At 41.7% G+C, this 20,213-nt stretch overlaps 1 protein-coding gene across 9 annotated transcripts in view; it reads left to right on the top strand.

Annotated features, from left to right (window-relative positions):
- CEP85 (centrosomal protein 85) overlaps positions 1 to 20,213 on the top strand; it is a 65,477-nt gene that overhangs the window by 457 nt on the left and 44,807 nt on the right. For 3 of the 9 annotated variants that reach the window (XM_060205603.1, XM_007522557.3, XM_060205605.1), the window contains exon 2: positions 17,862 to 17,934. In XM_060205603.1, the coding sequence (XP_060061586.1) occupies positions 17,886 to 17,934 (49 nt within the window). In that variant the 5' untranslated portion in view covers positions 17,862 to 17,885. Of the gene's footprint in view, positions 1 to 10; positions 254 to 303; positions 733 to 17,861; positions 17,935 to 20,213 lie in introns of those variants that run through there. The other 6 variants (XM_060205602.1, XM_060205601.1, XM_060205599.1 and 3 more) reach the window with 6 other exon arrangements.

The raw sequence follows: 20,213 nt of genomic DNA on the forward strand, positions 1-20,213 counted from the left end.
GACTCGTTACGACCTGCCTCCGTGGAGCGGGGCGAGGGGAAGGGGAGTGAGGCGCATGCGCAGAGGCCCGCGCCGCGCGTCCCCGGGGTCCCTCACGTTCAAGCCTCAAACGCCGCTTGGGCTCGGTGTGGCGGCTCCCGGAGCAGTGGCTTTATCCGAGCGCGGGGGCCTGGGGCCCTGGGGGTCCGGGAGCACGTCCCTCGCGCCTCACTGCCCCGGCGGTGCTGACTCGGTCAGCGCTCCGCGGCGTCAGGTGAAGTGCCGAGCGCGCCGAGGTGGCCCGAGGGGATGAGGGCTGCGCGGAGCCGGGTGGGCGGGGAGGGGCGTCGAGGCCCGAGGCGAGAGGTCCCCGAACCTTGGCCGGGCAGCACCCCCGCGGGACCGCTGGCGGCGACACCTTTGAGTCCCTGCGGCTCCGGCTTGCCCCTGGCACCACCTGGTGAAGTCGGGGCTGCGGGTGAGCGGCATCCCCGGCGGGACGGCTCCCGACACGTCGGGATCCAGGGTCCAGCGACCCCGTTCCAGACGAGGAGCTGGTGCTTTGCAGGGACCGAAAGTTGAGGTGCTCCAGCGTTTGCTTTTTTGCTCATGGGAGGGCGCTCAGCGCTCTCTGAAGGTGACAGACCCGGACCCCGTTTGTCTCTCACCCTCGGAGTATTGCCGCCACCCCGCGCAGGGTGTCCTGGTGGAGATGACCCGCCTCCGTGTTCGCATTTGGTCCTTGTCTTCTTGGTAAAGACCTGGGTGGTTTTGTATCTTTGGGGATTTGTTTATCGTACGGGCAGCTTCTCAGCGAGGACTTGGGAGTCTCTTTGTGGGTTTGGTTTAATGAATGATCAGGGCCATGGAAATAGTGTGATGGTGTGAGATTCTTAGTGCCTGTGTCAGCTGTTTGTGTATCCCTTCAAATCTTCATCTGTCTTGATGTGGCTCTCAGCAGCTGTCAGGTGTGACGTTCCACACTAATATTATCATTCTTTGAGCAGGGATGCAGTTATTAAAGTCAAAACCTAATTCTTGGGTAAGCATTTGAGGTGGTCGCCATGCACAAAACTTAATTATGTGAACTGCCTTTGCTTCTAACTCTTTAGGACTTGCAGCTTCTTTCTGAGGCAGAAAAACAAGAATTCTGACTCCTACAGCATTAGTAGTTAGGACCTGTGTAGCCATCTCTAATTTTTTTTCTTATCCATAAGATGAAGTTAATGATAGTTACTACTTCATGACTGTCATGTGAACATTAAACATTGACATGATACCTACAAAGTGTTTAGCACAGTATTTGATAAGTAATAAGCACTGAGTACCTGTTAAATTTGCTTGATGAAGTTTAAAAGAAACTGTAGATAGAGACCATTAATGTTAGGTACTTTTTTTTTTCTGGTTGCTTCCATTTGCTTATACCTTTCTTAGCTGTTATTAATACTTGGTTATTTCCTTAAATGTTTTACTTATTTATTAATGAGAGGGATAGAAAGAACCAGACATCACTCTGGTACACGTGCTGCGGGGATCAAACTCTGGACCTCATACTTGAGAGTCCAGCACTTTATCCACTGCACCACCTTCCAGACCACTATTCTTGGTTATTTGTATTGTTTCTTTAAAAGTTTTTTTAAATATATTTTATTTATTTATTTTCCCTTTTGTTCTTGTTTTTTATTGTTGTAGTTGTTTTATTGTAGTAGTTGCTGTTATTGATGTCGTCGTTGTTAGGATAGAGAGAAATGGAGAGAGGAGGGGAAGACAGAGGAGGAGAGGAAGATAGACACCTGCAGACCTGCTTCACTGCTTGTGAAGCGGCTCCTGCAGGTGGGGAGCCAGGGGCTCGAACCGGGATCCTTATGCAGGTCCTTGCTCTTTTTGCCACGTGCGCTTAACCCGCTGCGCTAGCGATGGACTCCCTGTATTGTTTCTTGTATGCTCATTTGTCTCAAGAAATCTCCATCTCCTTTAAATGGTCCTAAAAGATTTTCACTAGGAGTAAACCATCATTTCTTTCTGGACTTAGGGAGAAAAGTGAAGAATTATTTGCTCTGTACTGTTTTACCCCATGAAGCACATCACTTTATATAAAATTCATCTTTTAAAATGTCCAAATGCCTGTCAACAGATGACTGGATAAAGAAGCTATGGGAGGGAGCAGGTGGTGGCACACATTATAGTGTGTGCAAGTACCCAGGTTTAAGTCCCTGGGCCCTACCTGCAGGGGAAAAGCTTTATGAATGGTGAAGTGAGGCAGCACGTGTCTCTCTCTTTCCTTCTCTATCTTCCCCTCCCCTCTAAATTTCTTTCTTTTTTTATTTTTATTTTTTTGCCTCCAGGGTTATCGCTGGGGTCAGTGCCTGCACTATGAATCCATTGCTGCTGGAGGCCACTTTTCATTTTTACTGGTTAGGACAGAAATTGAGAGGGGAGAGGGAGAGAAACAGAGAGACACCCAGAGACCTGCTTCACCTCCTGTGAAGCGACTAGGTGGGGAGCCGGGGTCTCGTCCGGGGATCCTTACGCTGTCTTTGCGATTTGTGCACCTGTGCTTAACCCGCTGCGCTACCGCCTGACTCCCCAAAACAAATAATTTTTAAAAACAAGCTGCAGGCAATCTCTAAGATGTTATGAGAACAGTGGTGATTATTAGTGGGGGTTGGAGGTGGGTTAAGTACAGAGCCTGTGGTGGTGGCTGCTCCTTTAATTTTGTAATCTTGTGAACTGCTATTGAATTCACTGATAAAAAAAATAAGTAAACACATAAAGAAATATTTATTTGCTAAAGAGAGGAGAACCAGAACATCATATGATGCCGGACATCAAATTCAGAAGCTCATGCTTGAAAGTCCAGTGCTAGAGCTGCTGCACCACCTCCCAGATGGCACAAATTCAATTTTATGTGTATACAGCTAATGGTTTTAGTTTAGTCACAGTGTTGTGCAGCTGTCATCCTATCTGATCTCAATAGTTTGCTCATCCAGGAAAGAAATGCCATATTCATTAGCTATAATTCCCTATCCTCTCATTACCCTTTTCGTAATTTATGACAATTACTAATCTTTTGTCTATAGGGATTTGCCAGTTCTGGAAATTCCATATGAATGGAATCATACACTGTGTATCATTTTGTGTTTAACTTCTTCTTTTTTCAATTTCTTTTTCTTTCTTTCTTTTTTTTTTTTTTAAACCATAGCACTGTTCAGCTCTGGCTTATTATGGTGGTGCAAAGGATTGAACCTGGGACTTTGAAGCCTCAGGCATGAGAGTCTCTTTGCATAACCATTTTGCTATCTACCCCTGCCCTATGTTTAACTTCTTTCACTTAATATAATGTTAATCCATGCTGTAGCATGTGTCAATACTAAGCTGCTTTTTATTGTATAAGATTCCATTACATAGGTAAACCATATTTTACCTAATGACTTATTATTTATTGCCTTGGACATTTGAATTCTTTCTACTTTTTTTTTTCTATTATTAAATAGTGCTACTCTTAACATTTGTATACAAGTTTTTGGCTCCTTTGCCATGTGTGTGACCCACATTCAAACTCAACCTCCATAATATTGGAGGAAGCTTTGGTGTTGTGGTTTCTTTCCCTCTGTCTCTCTCTGTTTGGAAGGGGGGAAAAAAGTCAACCATAGCAACAAAGCCCAGAGAATAATAATAATAATAATAATAATAGTAATAATAATAATAAGTGTAAGTTTTTATGTGGACATATGGTTTTATTTTGCTTTTATTCCCAGGAGTTGAACCGCTGAGTCATAGGTAACTTTCACTGGGATTTCTTTTGTCATACTATTTTTAACTCATCTGAATTTGGGAAGGTCTCAGGATCCGTTGGGTCTACTATTTTGTTATACTTTAAAGAAAGGGATAAAGAAGTGGATTTTGCTGTTGTCAATATGATAATCATTAGTGGTTGGTAATCTGATCATTCTGTGCCACCATTAACATAGTGAAAAACACTAACCAGATATTAAGTGGTCATAATCTAATTACTCAGCCTGGAAGACTTAGGGTGTCGGGATAATAAATACCATTTCTGTTGTAGATGTTGTAAGTTAAAGTTTAGGTTGTTGTTATTAAAAGGAAACTATAGAGGTCAGTAAAGTAAATTAGAGAAATAGCACCATGTAGTATTTTTGCTTTCATAGTTGAATTTTGCCTCTTGTCCCAAACTCTCTTGGGGGGGAGTCTTAAAATTGAAGGTTTCTAAATTCATCCTTTTATTACAGGAACTATACTGTGCATAGTTCCTTTTATTGGCATAAGTTGCCAAATGACAATAATACAAGTAGAGCTGTACTTTGATCTAGCTCTCGTGAAATAAGTAAGTCAATAAGTAAGCAAGGCAGGGAGATAGTACAGCGGTTGTGTACTGTCAGACTACTGTCCCTGAGATCCTAGGCTCAATCACTAATACCACCATCAATTAGAGCTGAGCAGTACTGTGCATAGTCTCTTTTTTTTTTAAATTTATTTCTTTATTGGGGAATTAATGTTTTACATTCAACAGTAAATACAATAGTTTGTACATGCATAACATTCCCCAGTTTCCCATTTAACAATACAACCCCCACTATGTCATTTATCGTCCTTCATGGACCTGTATTCTCCCCAACCACCCACCCCAGAGTCTTTTACTTGGGGGCAATATGCCAATTCCATTTCAGGTTCTACTTGTGTTTTCTTTTCTGATCTTGTTTTTCAACTTCTGCCTGAGAGTGAGATCATCCCATATTCATCCTTCTGTTTCTGACTTACTTCACTCAACATGAATTTTTCAAGGTCCATCCAAGATTGGCTGAAAACGGTGAAGTCACCATTTTTTACAGCTGAGTAGTATTCCATTGTGTATATATACCACAACTTGCTCAGCCACTCATCTGTTGTTGGACACCTGGGTTGCTTCCAGGTTTTGGCTATTACAAATTGTGCTGCCAAGAACATATGTGTACACAGGTCTTTATGGTTGGATGTGTTGAGTTCCTTAGGCTATATCCCCAGGAGAGGATTTGCAGGGTCATAGGGTAGGTCCATTTCTAGCCTTCTGGGAGTTCTCCAGACTGTTCTCCACAGAGGTTGGACCAATTGACATTCCCACCAGCAGTGTAGGAGGGTTCCTTTGACCCCACACCCTCTCCAGCATTTACTGCTGTTACCTTTTCTGATGTATGACATTCTCAATGAAGTGATCTCATTGTTGTCTTTATTTGCATTTCTCTGACAATCAGAGACTTGGAGCATTTTTTCATGTGTTTCTCAGCCTTTTGGATCTCTTTTGTGGTGAATATTCTGTCCATGTCCTCCCCCCATTTTTTGGATGGGGTTATTTGTTGTCTTGTTGTTGAGTCTGGCAAGCTCTTTATATATGTTGGTTATTAAACCCTTGTCTGATGTATGGCATGTAAAGATTTTCTCCCATTCTGTGAGGGATCTCTTGGTTTGGGTAGTGGTTTCTTTTGCTGTGCAGAAGCTTTTTAATTTGATGTAGTCCCATAGGTTTATTCTTGCCTTAGTCTTCTTTGTAATTGGATTCGTTTCATTGAAAATGTCTTTAAAATTTATGTGGAAAAGAGTTCTGCCAATATTTTCCTCTAAGTATTTGATAGTTTGTGGTCTAACATCCAAGTCCTTGATCCACTTGGAATTTACTTTTGTATTTGGTGAAATACAGTGATTCAGTTTCATCCTTCTACATGTTTCAACGCATTGTTTCCAACACCATTTGTTGAAGAGACTCTGCTTTCCCCATGTAATAGTCTGGGCCCCTTTGTCAAAGATTAGATGTCCATAGGTGTGGGGCCTCATTTCTGGGCTCTCAATTCTATTCTGTTGGTATGCTTCTAAAAACCTCTTCTGTTTGATTTGGTTTAATCTCCCCTGCTTAACACTATTCTATTTACATAACCGCTGTTAACAAGCACCACCCTCCCTCCGGGGCATTGGTGGTACAGTGGTAGAATTCTTGCCTGCTCCGCCCCCTCTCCTTGTCATACCCTGATTTTCACCAGTCACTTTTCTCTCCACCCTCTCTGCGTTGCATCCTGTTCCCACCCTACTGGGCTAGTATATTTATAAGGACAAGATTGTTTGTAGTTTTTAGTTTTAGCTTAGCTTGGTATAGATTGTGCTGCGTCCTGCATGAATGAAGAGATACTGCGTACAACCCAGGCATGAGTCCCGGGTTGACTGTTACCCGCCCGTGAAGCCAGCCCGGTGAAAACAACACTATTCCACTGGTCAGTGTATCTATTCATGTTCCAGTACCAAGCAGTTTTGATGACAATGGCCCTATAATACAGTTTGAGATCTGGGAGTGTGATGCCTCCAGTTCTGTTCTTTTTTCTCAAGATTGTTTTGCAATTCTAGGTCTTTTCTGGTTCCAGATAAACATTTGTAGCATTTTTTCTATTCTCCTTAAAAATGTGTTTGGGATCTTGATGGGGATAGCATTAAATTTGTAGATGGCTCTGGGTAATATCTTCATTTTGATGATGTTAATTCTTCCAACCCATGAACATGGAATATCTTTCCACTTCTTTGTGTCTTTTTCATTTTCTTTGAGTAGTGACTCATAATTTTCAGTATACAAGTCTTTCACTTCTTTGGTTAGGTTTACTCCTGGATATTTTATTGTTTTGTTGCTATAGTAAAAGGAATTGATTTCTGGATTTCAATTTCTTCTAACTTAGTGTTTGCATAGAGGAATGCCACTGACTTTTGAATGTTAATTTTGTAGCCTGACACCTTACTGTATTGCCTGATGATTTCCAAAAGCTTCTTGCTGGATTCCTTAGGTTTTTCCATGTATACTATCATGTCATCTGCAAATAAGGAGAGTTTGACTTCTTCTCTTCCAATCTGTATGCCTTTAATTCCTTGCTCCTGCCTGATTGCTATGGCAAGAACTTCCAACACTGTGTTGAATAGTAATGGTGATAGTGGGCAGCCCTGTCTAGTACCTGATCTGAGGGGAAATGCTTCCAGTTTTTCACCATTGAGTATGATGTTGGCTGTAGGTTTGCTATATATAGACTCCACTATCTTCAGGAATTTTCCATCTATTCCCATTTTTTGTAGTGTTTTGATCATAAAGGGATGTTGGATCTTGTCAAAGGCTTTCTCTGCATCTATTGATATGACCATGTGGTTTTTGGTCTTGCTTTTGTTGATGTGGTGGATCACATTGATTGATTTACGTATATTAAACCAACCTTGCATGCCTGGGATAAACCCCACTTGGTCATGATGAACAATCTTTTTGATATACTGTTGTATCCGGTTGGCTAGAATTTTGTTCAATATTTTCGCATCTATGTTCATCAGAGATATTGGTCTGTAGTTTTCTTTTTTGGTTGTGTCCCTGTCTGCTTTTGGTATCAGGGTGGTGATGGCTTCATAGAAGCTGGCAGGGAGTATTCCAGTGTCTTCAATCTTCTGGAAGACTTTTAAAAATAGAGGTATTAATTCTTCTTTGAAGGTTTTGTAGAATTCATTTGTAAAACCATCTGGTCCAGGACTTTTATTTTTGGGGAGATTTTTGATAACTGTTTAAATTTCATTAGCTGTGATGGGCCTGTTCATGTTATCCACTTCCTCTTTACTTAGTTTTGGAAGTTGGTAGGTATCTAGGAAATCATTCATTTCTTCCAGGTTCTCTAGCTTGGTTGTGTATAGTTGTTCATAGAAGCCTCGCATGATATGTTGAATTTCTGCGGTGTCTGTTGTGATATCTCCTCTTTCATTTACTATCCGATTTATTTGGGTCTTCTCCCTTTTTTGTTTTGTGAGTCTGGCTAAAGGTTTGTCGATTTTTTTCACTCTTTCGAAGAACCAACATTTACTTTCGTTGATCTTTTGTATGGTTTTCCTATTCTCAATGTTATTTATTTCTGCCCTAACTTTAGTGATTTCTGACCTTGTTGCTTTAGGGTTCCTTTGTTGTTCTTCTTCTAGGTCTTTAAGATGTGCAATCAGGCTGTTTATTTGTGCTTTTTCTTGTTTCCTAATGTGTGCTTGTATAGCTATGGACTTTCCTCTTAGGACTGCTTTAGCTGTGTCCCAAATATTTTGATAGCTTGTGTCTTGTCTTCATTTTCATTGAACTCTCGAAACATTTTGATTTCTTCCTTGATTTCCTCTTTGACCCAGAAGTTGTTAAGAAGTGTACTGTTGAGCTTCCACATTTTGGCACTGTTACTAATCTTTTGTTGATTGTTAAGTGTTAGTTTAATTCCACTGTGGTCTGAGAAGATGCTTGGGATGATTTCAGTGCTCTTGAATAGGCTGATGCTGTCTTTGTGGCCTAACATATGGTCTATCCTTGAGAATGATCCATGTGGATTTGAGTAAAATGTGTATTCCAGTTTCTTGGGATGAATGACTCTGAAAATGTCCAATAGTTCTAGTTTATCTATCTCTTCATTTAGCTCCCTTATGTCTTTATTGATTTTCTGCCTGGATGATCTGTGAAGTTGAGATAGTGGGGTGTTGAAGTCCCCTACTAAGATTGTGTTACTGTTAATATATTACCGTAGCTCTTTCAGTAGAAGTTTGATGTATTTAGATGGCTTCTCATTGGGTGCATAGATGTTAATAATTGTTAAGTCCTCTTGATTGACTGATCCTCTGAGCATAAAGTTGTTGTATGCTTTACATTGGGTTCTAGTTCTCCCCCACCAAGAGAACTAGATCAGTCCAGTTAAATTTCACGGGCCCGCTTGGCCCCACCCCGGAGGAAACCCGCCAGAGTTCCAGAGTGACTGAGTTCCTGAGTTCGAGAGTTTCAGAGTTACAGAGTAAGAGAGAGTTCCACAGTGGAAGAGTTTCAGAGGGTTCCCGAGTACGAGAGTTCAAGAGTTCCAGAGTTGGAGAGTTCCCGAGTTACAGAGTAAGAGGGAGTGCTGGTGCCGCTGCAAAGAGACAGCAGAGTTCTGTTTGGTGATTAGTTTGTCTTAGTTTATAAATCGTTGTTCCTGAATAAAGAAATATAGCTTCCCTGCCCAGCCATTGTCTCCGCGTCTCTGTTACCCGCCGTGAAGCCAACCTGCACGGCAAGAGCCTACGAATTTTAACAACAAATGGCGCCCACGTGGACCTGACCTGCACATCTCTCAGATAAGTAAAGACAATTTGGCTACCTATGCACTATGGCCTTCTCTTCTGCTTGTGAAGAGATCTCCAAAGGCCTCTGCTCTTTCTTCATGAGACTGTTTTGCTGTTTCTGGAACATTTATCTCTGGACCACTCTGTGGTTTCCACTGGCTCGGGCGAACTCAGAACAGCCAGCGGGAAGAGCCAGTGGGTGGGAGGCGAGGCGCGGAGCTGCTGTTTCCACCTGGTTAAACAGCCAGCCAGCCAGCTGCGCCCAGACAACCCCGCACACCGCGCCCGCAGCCCTGCAGCCCCGCAGCCCGCAGGAGTCTGAAGCCAGCACACAAGAGCCCCTGGAGCCCGAAGCCAACACGCAAGAGCCCGAGGCCAGCCCACAGGAGCCGGCTCTCCACCGCGTGGCGCAGGGCACTGGACGCGTGATCCCTCCACACTGCTCGGCCACTGCGAACAGGGCAGCAGACATGGCAGGGCCATGGGGCAGGGCCGTGGCCTATCATGGCCGCCACCCCTGGGCACCTAGGCCCACGCCTTCTGCAAAGCTGGCCTGCCTGCCCTCTTTCTATAAATTCTGGAACCATTCCGGGCCTCCCGGACCCCCGGGCTCCCTGCCGAAACTGGACACACGAGATCTCCAGCCGCCGGTCCAGTCTGAAGACAGACAAGCTGGAGTATGCAGAGATTTGTGCAGAGATGGCAACCTGCAATTCCTAGAAGTGGAGCTGCTCAGGAATGGAGCTGCGCGGGAAGCCACCTCCGAAGGGTGACCCCCCCCAACCACTAAGGCAGTACAGATTTAAATTTGTGTTTAAAATGACATGTCTTCGTAACAAAGGTTTCTCTCCTTGTGTATTAATGACCATATTTATGTGTATGTTTAAAGTTTGGTAAACAGTAGCTTTAAGGCTAAATTCTTACTAGTCAAAGTTAAATGAAAAAGGTTTTCAATGTAATTCTCATAAAGATAAAATTAACTTACATTTAAAGTCTAAGGTAAAAATTAGTTAACAATCAATATATTTTAACTAAGTTAGTCTAAACAAAAGGTTAAATAGACTTGTTGATATGTAAAACTCTCCATTACCTTCTCTATTAGAAATGGTAGATCGCACAATGGCTATGCTAATTATTCTCATGCCTGAGGTTTCCTCTCCGGCCCACACCTAGGGTGTGTCTCCATCTTGAATGGGTGTAACAAAAGGTTAAAAGACGTTGTTGATATGTAAAAGTCTCAAATTCCTTCTCTATTAGAAACGTTGGATCGTGCAGTAGATATGCTAATAACAAGTTTTGTTTCATAGTAAGTAAGTTGCAGCCAGCTGCCTGTGGGACTCTAGGCTGTTCCCCGCCCCCATGCAAATGCCCGTCGAAGAAAGTACGCCCCCCAGAGGCAAGAAATGTTTTTTTTTTGTTTGTTTGTTTTGTTTTGTTTTCCCCTTTTTGTTGCCCTAGTTGTTGCAGCCTTGTTGCGGTTATTATTGCCATTGTTGACGTTGCTTTGTTGTTGGATAGGACAGAGAGAAATGGAGAGAGGAGGGGAAGACAGAGAGAGAGGGGAGAGAAAGATAGACACCTGCAGACCTGCTTCACCGCCCGTGAAGTGACTCTCCTGCAGGTGGGGAGCCGGGGGCTCGAACCGGGATCCTTATGCCAGTCCTGCTTTGCACCACGTGCACTTAATCCACTGCGCCACCGCCGGACTCCCGCAAGAAATGTTTTTTTTAAGCTGATAAAGTTTAGTTTGTGCCAGTTTCTTTTTTAAAAAATGCCTGTACGATATAGGTTTCTGTTCACCCCACACCCTTGATACTATAGTCATTTAGTTAAAAAGAAAAGGGAGAATTGTTGTATGCTTTACATTGGGTTCTAGTTCTCCCCCACCAAGAGAATTAGATCAGTCCAGTTAAATTTCGCGGGCCCGCTTGGCCCCGCCCCGGAGGAAACCCGCCAGAGTTCCAGAGTGACTGAGTTCCTGAGTTCGAGAGTTTCAGAGTTACAGAGTAAGAGAGAGTTCCACAGTGGAAGAGTTTCAGAGGGTTCCCGAGTACGAGAGTTCAAGAGTTCCAGAGTTGGAGAGTTCCCGAGTTACAGAGTAAGAGGGAGTGCTGGTGCCGCTGCAAAGAGACAGCAGAGTTCTGTTTGGTGATTAGTTTGTCTTAGTTTGTGAATCGTTGTTCCTGAATAAAGAAATACAGCTTCCCTGCCCAGCCGTTGTCTCCGCGTCTCTTGTTCACCACCGTGAAGCCAGCCGGCCGGCAAGAGCCTTACGAAATTTTAACAACATAAAGTAGTGTCCATTCCTATCTTTTTAAATCTTATCTATTTTAAAGTCTATCATGTCAGATATGAGAGTAGCTGTTCCTGCCCTTTTTTGTGGGCCATTGGCTTGTATGATAGTTTTCCATCCTTTCACTTTAAGTCTGTGTTTGTCTTGTTGCGTTAGGTGGGTTTCCACTTAACTGTAGACAGCATATTGTTGGGTTGTGTTTTCTGATCCATCTTCCTACTCTGTGTCTTTTAATAGGTGAATTCAGGCCATTGACATTTATTGATATCAAAGATTGAAGATATTTTAACACCATTCTTGTAGAGTTTTAGAGTGTTTTGATATATGTCCTATTTGTGGTGGTCTGGTTGTTTATAGGAGACCTTTAAGAACTTCTTTCAGGGCAGGCTTGGTGATGGTTGATTCCTTCAACTGTTGCTTGTCTGAGAAGGTTTTGATGCTTCCATCTAGTCTCAATGACAGTCTAGCAGGATATAGTATACTTGGCTGAAAGCCTTTCTCATTGGCAAACGCTAGAAGAAGAATTGAGCACTCGATAGATATCTTGCCATTCTCTTCTGGCCTTTAGTGTTTGTATGGAGAAGTCTGCTGCTAATCTTATGGGTTTTCCTTTGTAGGTGACTCTTTGTTTTTCTCTTGCAGCCTTCAGTATCCTTTCTTTATCCTTATTCCTTTCCGTTCTAAGTATGATATGTCTTGGTGTCTTTAGGTCTGGGTTAATTCTGTTTGGGACCCTCTGTGCTTCTTGAATTTTTATATCTTTAATGTTGTCTAGACTAGAGAAATTTTCTGCTACTGTGGCATGGAAAATGCTTTCTTCCTCTCCTTCTCTTTCTTCCTCTGGTATGCCAATAATGTGTATATTGTTTCTTTTGAAGTCATCCCATAGGACTCTGTTGTAGTTTTCAGCATCTCTTAATCTCTTTTTGAGATCTCTTACTTCTTTTTTAGTTGTCTCTAATTCATCCTCAATCTTGCTAATTCTGTCTTCAGCCTCATTGATTCTATTCTCTCTGCCCTCTACTGTTTTCTGGAGTTCATCTATTTTGTTGCCCTGCTCTGATACTGTTTTAGCTTGTCAGCTAGTTGCATTCTTAGCTCAGCGATTTCAGCTTTCAGCTCTCTAATAACCATGAGATAATTAGTATTTTCTTCAATATTCTCATTTATTGTTCCTGTATTTCTGATTACAATTTTTTCAAATTCTTTACTCACTCCTGTTATTTCCTTAGCTAATGTTTGGATGTTGAACTCGTTATTTTGTGCTTCACCCTCTGGAGGACTTTTAGCTGGACTCTTGTCCTGGTTCGAGTCTCCAATATTTTTTCTTGTTGTTTTAACCACTTTATGTTATGAGTTTCGTTTCTCAGTACTTTTCAAATTACTGATCACTGTTGCCTGGATTGACTTGTGTCTAAGTAAGTTAATTAAAGGGTTCACAGTGGTGGAAGTTAACAGTTATTTCAATCCCTGAGTTGGAGCTCAGTGGTTTAAAAGCCTCTTTCTTTTTCTTTTTTTCCTTTCCCTGTAGGCTATGGGAGCCTGTGGGCTTTTAAACTATCAATAGGCTTCTTAACTTAATCACTGACTCCTGACCAAGAGATAAATCAGGGTGTGGCAGAGATAATCCAGTGGTTATGCAAAGAGACTTTCACAGCCCCTCAGCTATGCCACCGAGTTATAGGTCTTCTGAGTTTCCTGGTTATATCTCTGTCCCCTGGTGTCCCTTCCTGTCGCTGCTCCAGATTCTGAGGGTAGTGGTAGTAGCAATGGAGACTCAGAGTTGTACTTGGTGAGTCTCTGGGGAGTCCTCTCCTCCCTTAAGCTGTCCCCTTGTTGGTGGAGCAGACTCGAGGTGGTGTCTCAACTGATAAACTGCTGAACTGTTAGCAGTCACTTAATCTCTCCTTAGGCCCCTCTCTCCTCTGTCACCAGCCACACGTGTTTGTACTCACCGGTAATTTACTGGGTTCCTGTGGTCATTCTAGTCCTGTCTTGTTTTGGTCCCGGGTGGTCTCCTTTGGTATTCCTAGTTGATCCAGGAGAGGAGAGGGAGAGGAGAGGAAGCGATCTGCTGCTCGTAGCTCTGCCTCCGGAAATCGAATCTGTGCATAGTCTCTAACTAAAATAAAAGAATCCTTTCGAAAGTAAGTATTTTTGAAGTGTTAAGCAGGGCTGGAGAGATAGCATAATGGTTATACAAGCAGACTTTTAAGCCAAAGGCTCTGCAGTCACAGGTTTTAAGCAGTAGCTTGGGTGGTGACATAGAAAATAAAGTGTTGTGGTCTGGGAGGTGGTGCAGTGAATAAAGCATTGGATTCTCAAGCGTGAGGTCCCGAGTTCAATCCCCAGCAGCACATGTACCAGAGTGATATCTGGCTCTTTCTCTCTCCTCCTCCCTCATTAATAAATAAATTAAAATGTTTTTTAAAAAGATTTCTTTCTTTAAAGAAAGAAAGAAAATAAAGTGGTGGACTCTGAATCATAAGGTCCTAAGTTTAATCCCTGGCATATCATGCGCTGAAGTGATGCTCTGATTCTGCTTCCTTCTTTCTCTCTTCCTCATTATTAAATAAATAAATCTTTTTAAAAATGGTGTACTGCATCAAAGCAATGGACTTTGGGGAAGAAGGGGGAGGGAAGGACAGAAGGAGATTATATGGTCTTGGTACCTGTGCACCTAAATGTCGTAAATATTCCAATGTGACAATTTAAACATTGGGTCAAGATCATAATAAATGCTCTGCTTATGGAAATTTCATTCTAGTGAGAGGTGACTGATAACTATACTTTAAATAAAAATGTATGAAAAAAGGGATGAATTTTTAAAGGGCAGGGAGATAGCATAATGGTGATGCAAACACTCTCATACCTGAGGCTCCAAAGTCCTAGGTTCTATACCTCACACCACCATAAACCAGAGCTGAGTAATGCTCTGGTAAAATAATAAATAAAAATGTATGATATACTAAATCTTTTAAAAAATTATTTATTTTCCCTTTTGTTGCCCTTGTTTTTTTATTGTTATTGTTGTTGTTGGATAGGACAAAGAGAAATGGAGAGAGGAGGGGAAGGCAGAGGGGGGAGGAAGGAAAGACACCTGCAGACCCGCTTCATCGCCTGTGAAGCAACTCCCCTGCAGCCAGGGCCTCGAACCAGGATCCTTATGCAGGTCTTTGCGCTTCACACCACATACGCTTAACCCGCTGCGCTACCGCCCAACTCCCGATATACTAAATATTGATATGCCACTGTAGGGAATTAAAACTGAATAGTAGAAAAGTCACTGTTTGGAATAGGTGGAATTTTAAATAAAGCTACTGGCAGAATTGTGGTGTCACTATCTAAAGAAGTACTAGTAGCAGGAAAGTGCAAACTTTGTGACATGATTAAAGAGCATCAGAGGAGACTATTTGACTGGAACAAGTGAGCAAATGAGCAGTTGGGAAATAAAGGTTGGAATAAAATCAAGGCTATCTCAAGGATTTCTCCCCCCCCCCCTTTTATTTTCTTAGAAAAAAAGGAGGTGGAGCACCTAGTTGAGCGCACATGTTACAGTGCTCAAGGAGCCAGGTTTGAGCCCCTGCTCCTTGCCTATAGAGAGAGAGCTTTGCAAGTGGTGAAGCAGGGCTGTAGGCATCTCTCTGTCTCTTTCTCCCTCTCTGTCTCCCCAGGCCTTCTTGATTTCTGGCTATCTCTAGCCAATAAAGAAATAAAGATAATCTAAAAAGAAAGAAAGTGAAAGAAGAGTAAGGGGGGGCAGGTGGTGATGCACCTGGTTAAATGCTTACCTTTATAGAGCACAGGGGCCCAGGTTCAAGCCCCTCATTCTCACCTGCAGGGGGAAAGCTTCACAGTGATGAAGTAGGGCTGTAGGTGTCTCTCTCCCTCTCTATCTTCCCCTTCTCTCAATTTCTCTGTCCAATAATAAATACAAATATTTAATAAAAAAAGACAAAAAGAAGAGTAACAATTGAGGTTTTTCTTTCCTCTTTTTTAAAAAAATTTGTTTATTTTATAGAACAGAGAGAAATTGAGAGGGCAGGGAGGAGAGAGACCGACCTGCAGCACTGCTTCACTGCTCTTCAAGTTGCCACCCTCCAGGTGGGGGCCAGGAACTTGAACCAGGGTCCTTGCACATGGTAACAGTGTGAACTCAATTGTCCTGGCCCTTTGGAGAAAAATTCACAAAAACTGATGCAGTGGGTATAAGTCTGACAAAATTGGCATGGTAACCGATGATAATGACCTGTAGCATTAGGAGTTACTAGTTTAACTCAGCATTTTCATTTAGTACTGCAGCATACTTTCATAGACCTCAACAAAGTAATGCTCAAATATATTAGAAAAAGAATTTTTTAAGTGAATACTAACAAAGAATGAGCAACATTTGTGTTATACCTCATTTCATAATGATTTTGAAGGCACAATTAATTAAAACAGTGTGGTAATACTGTATGATTTATAAGTAGCTCTAACATAGTAGAAGGTAGAGATATCTCATTAAGAAGGTTGAAGTTTCTTTTATTAGAAAGATGCTATTATTGGCTTTAAAAATACAGATTTTAATGTACTATGTTGAACTTTATTTGCAAAATCAGAACAAATGTAAAATGTTGACTGAATAAAATACTTCATATGTTGGGGAAAAAAAGTTAAGCAGGTTGGGGAGACAGCCTAATGATTATGCAAAAGATTTCATGCCTGAGGCTCCAGGGGTCCCAGGTTTAATCCCCTGCACCACATATCATTCTGGCAATTAAACATTAATACAATCCTTTCACATGGTAACTTGTGTGCTCAATCAGGTGTGCCACCACCTAGCCCCTTGGTTTGGTTATTTAGTTCTTTCTCTACCCTTCTTACTATCCAACAACAACAACAGCAATAACAACAACGATGATAAAAAACAAGGGCAACAAAAGGGAAAAAATAATAAATACATTTTAAAAAAAGATTCTTGGTAACAAACATTTTAGGTCCTGGTGGAATTGGGCTTCAGAGTCCTCTGAAGCAACCTCTGGTCATCTTCCCCTATCATTATCCCCTTTGGAAGAATGGATCAAAGTTCTTTTTGGTGTGCAGAAGGTGGAAGTTCTAGCTTCTGTGATTGCTTCTCCACTAAATATGGACATTGTTGGCAGGTCGATCCATATCCTAGGTTGACTTAAAAAATATATACTTCATAAGAGAGAGGGGTGGGGGGAGTTGGGCAGTAGAGCAGCGGGTTAAGTGCAGGTGGTGCAAAGTGCAAGGACCTGCGTAAGGATCCCGATTCAAGCCCCCGGTTCCCCACCTACAGGGGAGTCGCTTCACAGGTGGTGAAGCAGGTCTGTAGGTGTCTTTCTCTCCCTCTCTTTGTCTTCCCCTCCTCTCTCGATTTCTTTCAGTGAGAAATCGACAGTGACGATATCAATAACTACAACAATAAAACAAGAGCAACAAAAGGGAATAAATAAATACTTAAAAAATTAAAAGAGTAAAATATTAAAAAAGAGAGAGATGCCAGAGTACCACCATAATACATGACATGGTTCTCTGGTGCTCAAACAGGAAATGCAAATCCTTGAAGTTTACCGATTTGAGCTATTTTTTTCTGACCTTGGCCAACTCTTTCAGATGGAAAGAGAAAGAACACATGACCATAGTTTCCCCTGATCCTGTGATACTTTCGTCATCTCTCATGTAATGTACTCAGGACTCGAACCTGGGTCCTGTGTATGGCAAAGCAGGAGCCAGGCGACCCAACCATATGATTATTAAAGGATTGCAATTTTCAGTCCCACCTTCCACCCTGCCTAACCACTTAGGGAGGGAGACAGACTGGAGGTTGAATTAGTGCCAGTGACTACTAAGTTAAATCAGTCATATCTATATAATGAATCTTCAACAATCAAACAAAACAAGATGAGTTTTGGAGACCTTTTGGGTTGGTGAACAAGTGGTGATTTGGAGAGAAAGATGTTGCTGGAAAAGGTATGGAAGCTTTGCTTCACACCCTTTGCCCATTCCTTGCCTTATATACTTTTTCCATTTGACTGTTCCTTAGTTTTATCAGTTAAAATAATCTAGTAAGACCCACCTCCAGAAGTCTCTCCCAGGAACTATTTCTATTTGTTGTTGTTTTTGTTGTGTTCTGGGAATCAAACTTTGAGCCTTATACATGTGAGATAAACATACTTATTACTCAACTACATGCCCAACCCATGTTACTTTTATATTTTACAACACTTGGATTCTAGGGCCATAAAGGAATCTCTGGTGCTAGGTTTTCTTTCCTTGCTTTAGGAGGATAAGCAAAGTGCAGTATTTAGAGTTTCTTTGCACTAAAAATATCCTTAAGACTAAAATGTGAAAGAATGCTTGAATGTTCCATGTAGTTCTGACTGTTTCAGATGAGCAGGAGTCAAGTTAAGGGACTTAAAAGATAGTGGAGAATTCTTACTGGTTTTTCTTTATTTTACAGTTGGGACAAGTAACTGTTGATGCCATGCAAGAGAAATACCCAAGTGAGAGGATCTCTCATTCTACTTCACCAGGTAAGTAGTCAAACTTTTCTGGGTTAAATTCTGATCTTTGATCTATTATTTCATACCAAGAGTTTCCTTAAATGGAAGTTCTGAGCAAAATGCTGGTATTAAAAGAACAAAAATAACATGAGGCTACATTGAATTAGAAAAATCAAAAAAACAGAACTACCCAAGAGAACGAACATTCCTGCCTCTGTATGGGTTCCAGAAAAGCCACATGATTGACTGGGAGGGGAAAGTACTTAAAGGGTTGGAATAGAATGACTTTGGAGCATAGTTACCAATTGAAATCTTAAAGACAGTATAAATTACTGTACTCTCTGTAGTCTTTGTAGTTTGGTACTCAGGCCAGTCACCTGCTAACCCACAAAGATTGGAATTCTTCTTGTCTACTAGTTGTCTTGGTTGTGTTGTCTCTAGAGAGTCAGAAATTTATCTCTATCCCCAGTCTCCACATAGAGGAAGTGTCACAGTAATGAAGCAGTGCTGTAGGTGTCTTTCTTTCTGTCTCCCACTCCTCCCCTCCCTTTCTCGATTTCCCTCTATCCTATCAAGTAAGTAAGTAAATATTTTTAAGAGTGACTTTGAAAAAAAAAAGGTCACCTTAAAGAAGCTGGCAAAAAGGAGTCAGGAAGAAAGTGGTTGATACATTCTCAATGGAAGGTTTGTGTGCTATGAAAGTACTAGTAGGGAGTTGGGCGGTAGCACAGCGGGTTAAGTGCATGTGGCACAAAGCGCAAGTACTAGCATAAGAATCCTAGTTCAAGCCCCTGGATCCCCACCTGCAGGGGAGTCCCTTCACAAGCAGTGAAGCAGGTCTGCAGGTGTCTGTCTTTCTCTTCCCCTCCTCTTTCATTTCTCTCTGTCCTATCCTGTTGGTATGCTTCTAATTCTGCTTCTAAAACCCCTTCTGTTTCATTGGTTTAATCCTCCCCTGCTTAACACTGTATTCTATTTACATAACCACTGTTAACTAAGCACTGCCCTGCCTGCAGGGCATTGGTTTAATCCCTACTGGTTCACAATGTCTTTTTGCTCCACCCCCTCTCCTAGTACACCCTGATTTCCACCAGTCTTTTCGCTCCACCCTCTCTATGTCACATCCTGTTTCCACCCTACTTGGCAAGTATATATAAGGACAGGATTGTGATTAGAGATAGCTTAGATTGTGCTGCGTTCCACATGAATAAAGACTGAGCTGCGTACCATTCAGCCATGAGTCTCTGGTCGTCTCTCTCTCTCCCACCCGCGAAGCTAGCCTGGCACTATACAACAATGACGACAACAGTAAAACAACAAGGGCAACAAAATGGGAATAAATAAATAAATAAATGTTAAAAAAAATAAAGTACTAGCAGTGTTCAAATCTAAAATACTGTTAAAAAACATTAGTCAATGTTTTAAGGAAATAAAATAACATCTAAAGACCTTTTGAAATGAGCCCTGCTGATCTAAATAAAAGGAAAAAATATTTCTAGAATAAATTGACAATATTTTGAAAGTTTAATAGACAAACTTAGATGATGTATAAGTATATATATGTACTTAATAGACAAAGATATGATATATTCAAATAGGAAGTAACACTTTAGGAAACTGCCTTTTTAATTCTGGGATAATTATGAAGAATAGAACATGTTAGTGGTCCAGGAGGCAGCACAGTAAATAAAGCATTGGATTCTCTAGCATGAGGTCCTGAGTTCAGTCCCCGGCAGCACATGTAGCAGAGTGATATCTGGTTGTTTCTCTCCTCCTATCTTTCTCATTAATAAATAAATGAAATCTTAAAAAAAGAAAACATGTTATTCAATCTAAAGGCTTTTTAACTCCTTTCTATTCAATAGGACACAGCGAAACTGAGAGTGGAGAGGTAAATAGAAAGAATGAGAGACCTGGGAGATGGATGGTGAAGCAGGTCTTCAGGTGTCTTATCTTTCTCTCCCCCTCTCTGTCTTCCCTTCCTCTCTCCATTTCTCTCTGTCCTAACAGTGGCATGAATAACAACAACAACAATAAAACAACAAGGACAACAAAAGGGAAAATAAATATAAAAAAAAGTGAGATACCTACAGACCTGCTTCACCACTTGGGAAGTGTTCCTGCTGCAGGTGGGGAGCAGGGGTTTGAACTCCAGTCCTTGCATATAGTACTATGTGCACTCAACTAGGTGTGCCACCACCCAGCCTTTGTTTTTTTCTCTCTTATTTATTTATCTATTTTCCCTTTATGTTGCCCTTGTTTTTTGTTGCTATTGTTGTTATTGATGTCATTGTTATTGGATAGGACAA

Source organism: Erinaceus europaeus, chromosome 13, assembly GCF_950295315.1.
Source record: "Erinaceus europaeus chromosome 13, mEriEur2.1, whole genome shotgun sequence".
In the NCBI taxonomy this organism is placed as follows: Eukaryota; Metazoa; Chordata; class Mammalia; order Eulipotyphla; family Erinaceidae; genus Erinaceus; species Erinaceus europaeus.